Genomic DNA, 7,372 nt, shown 5'->3' on the forward strand with positions numbered 1-7,372 from the left:
ACATTTTTCAGAAGCTTTAGAAGTTGTCTTAATGGAACAGAAAAATGTTTATTTTCCGTTTGGCAAGAAAATAGATAAAAGCATTTTCTTAAAAGTCTTTAGTATTGAGGTATGTCTAATATAACTTTTGAAATTTTTTGGTGCTGGAGATTGAACACAGGACCTCACATATGCTAAGCATGTATTCTACTATTGAGCTACACCCCCAGCCCAACTTTTAATGTCACTTTTTCATCCCTCAATAGTAAAAATGAAAAAAACTTGGTATTGCTTTTATCCATTGCTGCCACAGGTAATGGTATCACAGCTTTTTTTTTTTTTTTCACGACTCAAATGATTAAATAGATTGTTTCTCAATCCAAGAGTATTTATTGTATTAAGTCAGTTGGTGAAATTTCATCTCATTTTATTGAAAGGCCTACAATAAGTATGTTTTTAAGTATGTTTTTAATAGCAAGCAACTTTATTAAAATTTTCTTGCATGCAAAAATAGAAATCTGAAAAAAAAAGAAATCTAAAACTTCTGAGCACTCATATACTTCTTTATGTTCCCATTGTTCCCTGCAGTGTAGAGTCTATTCAAGGAATATCTGATATGTACCTTATTAACTTTAAGTACTCTTTGAAGTTACGTTGAAATTCAGGCTTTGCAAGTTCTTACTTCCCATACTATTTTAGTAAGCTTCAGAGGCTGCTTATTAAAAAAAAAAAATCAGTAATTGACTCAAATTCAGAGAACTTTGTTTGTCTCCCATAAAATAGTTCCTCCTGAAACCAAATCCAGAGGAAGTAAGAATTCTCTACTTCTCTATTGCATACTTTAACTCCCTGATTAAAAAAAATGTCGGGAGGCTCTGGGGAAGTCACTGCAAGAGATGGACTACAGGTTGAGCTATGTGTAATATGCTGCATTTGTTTAAGCAGAATAAAGATGTCCAGCCTGTTCCAGATGGTAGAAATGATTTGGGCAAAGAAGCAGAAGCAGGGATTTCGGGGAATACCCTTATAGATTAGCTCTGTCAAATGTGGGAGTGAAGGGAGGTAGAAGAGGGAAGACAGTTTGTTTATTTATTTATTTTTCTTTTTGTACTGGGAATCACTGAGCCACATCCCAACCCCAGCCCCCACCCCCTTTTAAAATTTTTTTTGAGAGAGAGTCTCATAAAATTGCTTAGGGCCTCATTAAGTTGCTGAGGTTGGCCTTAAACTTGCCATCCTCCTACCTCAGCTTCCCAAATCAATGTAATTATAGGCGTGTGCCGTGTAGCTGGCTTGTCTTATTAATTGGCTGAATTTAACTTTGAAGTATTTTTTTCAAGAAGAGTGCTTTTTCTAGGGGCTCTTTTATATTTGTGGAATTCTGCCTAGAATCCTTATTTACAAATGACATCTTGACTTGTATGTTTGTTTGTTTGTTTGTTTTTTGGTACTGGGGATTGAACCCAGAGGTACTAAACCACTGAGTCATATCCCCAGTCCTTTTTTTTTTTTTTTTTTTTTTAGTTATACATCGACACAATATCTTTATTTGTCTATTTATTTGTATGTGGTGCTAGGGATTGAATCCAGGTCTCACACATGAGTGGAGAGCACTCTACCACTGAGCCACAACCCCAGCCCCCACCCCCCTTTTATTTTTTATTTTAAGACAGGGTCTTGCTAAGTTGCTGAGCTTGGCTTTGAACTTGTGGTCTCTCTGCCTATACCTCCCAAGCCACAGGGATTACAGGTGTGCACCATTGTGCCCAATTTCACAATTTTAACATACACTTTTGTTCTTTCAGAATCCTGTGGCCCACGCTCCATTGTCTTCTGTCTCTGGAAACTGCTACTGAGAAGTTTGAAAACAGTGCATTCTGTCCCCCCACCCCCACTTTGGATGCCTGTAATTCAATAAATTAATAAAAACGTGTTTCAGGGTTGAATATTCTGTATCAAAATGTCTTCTGTTTTGACCTTTAAAGTTACAAAGTAATTCTTCATGTTAGAGAAAACTTCTGTTTTTACATTTTGGATCACTTCTTCTGTTCCATTGAACTGGGATACCAATAGCATGTCTTCCATATCTATTAGTTTCTCTTCAATTGTTTTTAATATTTTTTGTGTTTTACTATCTGCTTTTATTGAGATTATTTCAAGTCTTTCCCCACCATCAGTAATTACATTACCAGTCATGTCTACTCTGTTTCTTGTTGGGTTTAGTGTCTTTATTAGAATATTCAATGAAGGAGATGTTTGCTTTCTCAGATATATACATTCCCTACCCACTTACTTCAGTTGATTTATTATTTCTCTCTTTTTATGGGTCTTGCACATGCTAGGCAAGCATGCTACTAATGAGCCATGTCTCTAATCCTATTATTTGTTTTTTTTTTTTTTTCCCACCCAGTGCCCACCACTGAGATGTTTTTATTGAAATGCATATGTTATGGGTTAACAAGTGAGCTCCCTGTACCCCAGATTGGATCTTGGGTCAGTTCCAATGGGACAAGTCTCCCTGGTGGTAAAATGGAGTCAAGTGAGAGAAGGCCTCCACACCAAGGCATAAGAAACAGGCTAGGTGAGTCTGGGGAATCCCCAGAATTATAGTGCCTCTTGAAAGCCTGGTATAGTTTGGTTCTCCTCAGCAGCTGCTGCAGATTTCTCTTCATTGGCCTCCTCCTCTGAAGACAGACTCCTCTTTTCCGCAATTAATCTTTTAACTCCCACCATCCACTGACTGACCTCAGTCACATGATCAACCATGAGGGAGCGGTGAATGTCATCTGCTACATCCCACCGGTGGCTTGAAAGCTCTTGCACCAGTAGTGCCATCCTCTTCTTAACAGGCACTGACAACTTCCCTCCAGCCCACTGTTCCTGAAGCAGTGTCAGGCGTCGACTGATGTCATCACATACCTGCTTCTTCATGTGGCCACGGCAATCCTCCAATGCCTGTTCCAAAGGTCTCAGCACATCCTCCATCAGAGCCTCAGACTCGATGACTCGGAAACCTGTGGGCTCCACTCTGGAGACAGGACAGCTCCCCACAGAGGGGGGGCCAAGGGCCTTACTTGAAAGAGGCGGAGGCCCCATTGGAGGAGGCCCAGGAGAAGTCTCTGAGGTGAAGACTCTGGGGGATCCATTCTGCGGGGCGGCGACCCTCTTAGTGAGCGGCGTGCGCTTGGGTCCGCCAGTCTGGGTCTGCAGCCCGTATGAGAACTGCGGCGGGTCGTTCCAGCCGCGCTCCTTGTTGCCCGGCTTCACATACAGCTCCGCCATCTCCACTTCCGTACTCCTATTATTTGTTTTTTGAGTTCTGATTCTGTTGTGCTCGTTGTCTTATTAGGTTGTTCTAGAACTTAAAACACTTGAAGTGATTTTTTTTTTTTCTATGTACCTGCCTTTTGAATTGCTCTCAACTTTATCTGAAACTGGCATATCTTTCCTATTGAACTGTAGTTGGAGGTTGTTATTTTATGCTATCATAGTTTTTCTATGATTTATAAGCTTGTCCAAAGGACGGGAGGGGTCAGAGCTCAAGAGAGATAGTGGATAGTTTTTTTAAAGAATTCTGAAGTTCTGCAAGTACTTCTGAGGTTTTGCTGTGTCTGCTCCAGAATTCATTCTACCGGTGATTGGTGTATCCCATTCCTATGGGGAGAACAGCTCCAATTCTTGAACCTCCTCCAATTCAGTATAATTTCCTGGTGCCTTCAGTGCCACCTTCAAGAGTTAATCTATGTCATGGTGTCCACTCACTTTTTTCTCCTCAGTAGACATTTTTACTTCTCCAAAGAGATGAAAATAAGAAAACTGCTTAGTTTTCTTCTTTGTTGTAATGTAGTGCATATGTGTATGCTAATTTTCAGGATATAGTGAACCCAACTGCTCCAGATTTGATGGAATGGGAGAAGGACTGGCAGCCTTGACATGCACCAGTCCAGAATCTTCTATTCTCTTCCTTGACTGCCACTTGTTGACATTTAAGATATGGAGCTGCTACCCTTTGTTTTTTGTGGATAAAAGTTGAACTTTTTAAACTTTCTTAGATATTGGTGGAGAGAGTCTGTAAGACAGCTTTATTCCATTTTCTTTTTTTACTCTCAGTGAAATAGAGCATAATGTATTAATACAGATAAATCCCTCAAAATAATGTTGAACAAAAACTTTTCAAAGCAATTATAGTAATATCCTATTAATATGAGACTGAAAAAATACATAAAATACCATACATTTTTACAGACACATACATGCATGCATTTGTAGTGATTGTATGGAAACTTTTATCAGAATAATAAACACTAAATTTAGGAGATAACTGTGGGGAAGTAGGGAGGTGAAGGTATACAACGGGCTGCACCTGTATCCGAAATGATAATTTCCTAAGAAAAACAAATTTATTTTTTTTTGTTGTTGTTTACAAAAAGTAATTTGAAAAAGAAAGAAAAAAAGGGAAAAAAGACAAAAAGTACCCTTAGACAAATATGAATCAAAAGTTAGTATTAAAAATTAATATTGGGGTTGGGATTGTGGCTCAGGGGTAGAGCTCTTGCCTAGCATGTGTGAGGCACTGGGTTCAATCCTCAGCACCACATACAAATAAATAAATAAAATAAAGGTATTGTGGAAAAAACACAAAAGTGTTCAACAATTAAAAAAATAATGTCAAATAAATACCCCAAAGTATATTAAGTAATAAGTTTAGGGAAAATGACAACCAAATAATTCCTTAGTAAGATGTAAGGCTTCATAATGCACAAGCACCTTAAAAATAAGTCCCCAAACTTATGGGGGGAAAACAATCTGATACAAGTACAAGAAAAATCCATTATTATAATAAATATTAACATCACTACCTGAAACTAAAAAATGAAATGGACAAATAACTATGTAGAAGAGATGATGAGCATAAATAGCTGATCTAAGGGACATGCATGAAAACCTGAACCTCTTACATACACAGACTTTTCAAACACACATGGAACATGTATGAAAACTGACCAAATACTCAGCTACAAAATGAGTCTCAATTTACTCCATTTCTTAACCTAGAAGTTCAGTGGGTTTTCCCCATTCAGCTGCCTTGGCTTCTGTCTTTGGGGGGATGTGGGTGTTGCCAGCACCAGGGAGGAGAGTGCAAGCTTCTCCCAGGTGCCCAAACAAGATCAGGCTCCACCCTCACACAGGTGCAGCATGTTTACATGCACTACTTTTTAATATGCATATATCTTTATTTTTTGTGATTATAAAAGTTACATATCCTTTGTAACTAGCCAAGCACTTGTGAGGCACTGGGTTTGATCCTCAGCACCACATAAAAATAAATAAATAAAATAAAGGTATTATGTCCATCTACAATTAAAAAAATATTAAAAAAGAATAACTTTTGGGCTGGAGATGTGGCTCAAGTGGTAGCGCGCTCGCCTAGCATGTGTGAGGGACTGGGTTCAATTCTCAGCACCACATAAAAACAAAATAAAGATACTGTGTCCACCTAAAACTAAAAAATAAATATTAAAAAAAAAAGAATAGGGGCTGGGGATGTGGCTCAAGCTGTAACGTGCTCGTCTGGCATTCGCGGGGCGCTGGGTTCCATCCTCAGCACCACATAAAAATAAAATAAAGATGTTGTGTCCACCAAAAACTGAAAAATTAAAAAAAAAGAATAACTTTAAAGTCTCCAGATATACATCTACTTTATACATCTATTTTCATTTTTCTTGTCAATGCCCACTAGAAATATATGAATATATAGATGTCTTTTTTAATATTTTATTTTAGTTGTAGATGGACACAATATCTTCATTTTATTTATTTTTTATATGGTGCTGAGGATTGAACTAAATACCTCACACATGCAAGGCAAGCGCTCAACCACTGAGCCACAATCCTAGCCCTAGATGTCTTTTTTTTTTTAAAGAACAGTTTTGTTGAGGCATGTTTTACAAGTCATAAATACACTTATTTTATCTGTATACTCCAATGATTGTGCAACCATCTCTGTATATAGGTACATAGATACATAGTTACTTTCTTAATCCCTATTTAACCTACTGCCAATTCCAAATCTGTAAGTGGAAATACTAGGATCATCCAGAATAATTTTGCATTTGAATTGTTTTACAAGTGTCTTTCAAATATCGCTTCAGTTTAATAAAACCTTTAAAGAAACCACAGATGATTCATTAAAGGTAAGAAACAAAATCATTTCAAGAAATGCTTCAGAGGTACCATAATCATAGAAAGGACCTAACTCAACCTAAAAAGATTGGTGAAAGACTTTACATTTATAGGCCTTAAATTTAAAAGAAAATAATTACAATATATAAATAATTTACTTTTCTTTAGATAAACAAAACTGCATATTGAATAATTCTATATGATTCTGCATTTTAATGGAATTTTCCACCGGCACCTACTAGCTGTAATTGTACCAGAAGGAAGGACTTCATGTCTAACAAATTTTTTCCTTTATAATATATTGAGAAAATTTTCATGTCACCATATCTACCTCATTTGTGAAAAGCCAGCCTCATAGTATTCCATTGTATGTGGACACCCTTCTTTACCTAACAGATTCCTTATTAAAACCATAAAACCATTTGCCTTTTGTTTTGTTTGTTTTGTTACTGGGGCTTGAACCCAGGGGCACTTTACCACCGAGCTACATCCCCAGCCCTTTTTGCTGTTCCCCAGCCCTTTTTGCTGTTTTTGTTTTTAAACATTTTTTAAAAGAAATAGTTGCACACAATACCTTTATTTTATTCATTTATTTTTATGTGGTGCTGAGGATCAACCCAGTGCCTCACGGGTAAGAGGGAAGCTACACCCCCCAGGCCTTGCTTTTTCATTTTTAGAACAAGGGTCTCACTAAAATTGCTTTAAAACAAATTTTGATGTTTTTCTGGGGTGATGGTGGTGGTGGGTGGGTGAGTAAGAGCAGGGAACTGAGATGGTGAAATGGACTAAGAAAGAGGATCCAGCAATAGAACATAAAGGGATCATGGTTGATGAGGGCCTCTTGCAACAATCCAGCTCTGAGAATAGACTTGGAAGTGGCAGTAAATTTCACTCTTCAGCAGCCCACAGATGCTCTCGTTAGACTGGTAGCCCTGGCATTTCTAGAAAATACGCCTACTCCCTGTCCTCTAGGGAGCTAGGGCTCATGTCAGTCTTTTCCCAAATGTCCTCTTTGCCTATTGAAATCCTAGCTTTCCTTCATGATCCAGAATAAACACCACCCCTGTCATGATTAGTCCTGGCTGGAAATGATGTCTCCCCTTCCATTTCAAACACAAGGCTGAGTCCTTTCTTCCTCTCTTCCTTCCACAGAGCATTTCCTTCCAATGGCAGCATGGTGCAGTGGCGAAGAGCAACGACTTTGGACCCC

General features: G+C 38.1%; 1 protein-coding gene across 1 annotated transcript; it reads right to left on the reverse strand.

The window, feature by feature from the left end:
• Nucleotides 1-2,429: 2,429 nt before the first annotated feature.
• LOC308656816 (steroid receptor RNA activator 1-like) lies at nucleotides 2,430-3,270 on the reverse strand. The gene has a single exon (XM_081308169.1). The coding sequence runs from the start codon at nucleotides 3,259-3,261 to the stop codon at nucleotides 2,584-2,586; it is 678 nt and encodes a 225-aa protein (XP_081164295.1). The 5' UTR covers nucleotides 3,262-3,270; the 3' UTR covers nucleotides 2,430-2,583.
• Nucleotides 3,271-7,372: the final 4,102 nt, after the last annotated feature.

The sequence above is a fragment of the Spermophilus citellus genome (assembly GCF_964194105.1).
Source record: "Spermophilus citellus genome assembly, chromosome: 9".
Classification (NCBI taxonomy): Eukaryota; Metazoa; Chordata; class Mammalia; order Rodentia; family Sciuridae; genus Spermophilus; species Spermophilus citellus.

Excerpts from the sequence above, each read along its gene's own strand:
- LOC308656816 (XM_081308169.1), bottom strand. The coding sequence starts at position 3,261 with ATGGCGGAGCTGTATGTGAAGCCGGGCAACAAGGAGCGCGGCTGGAAC.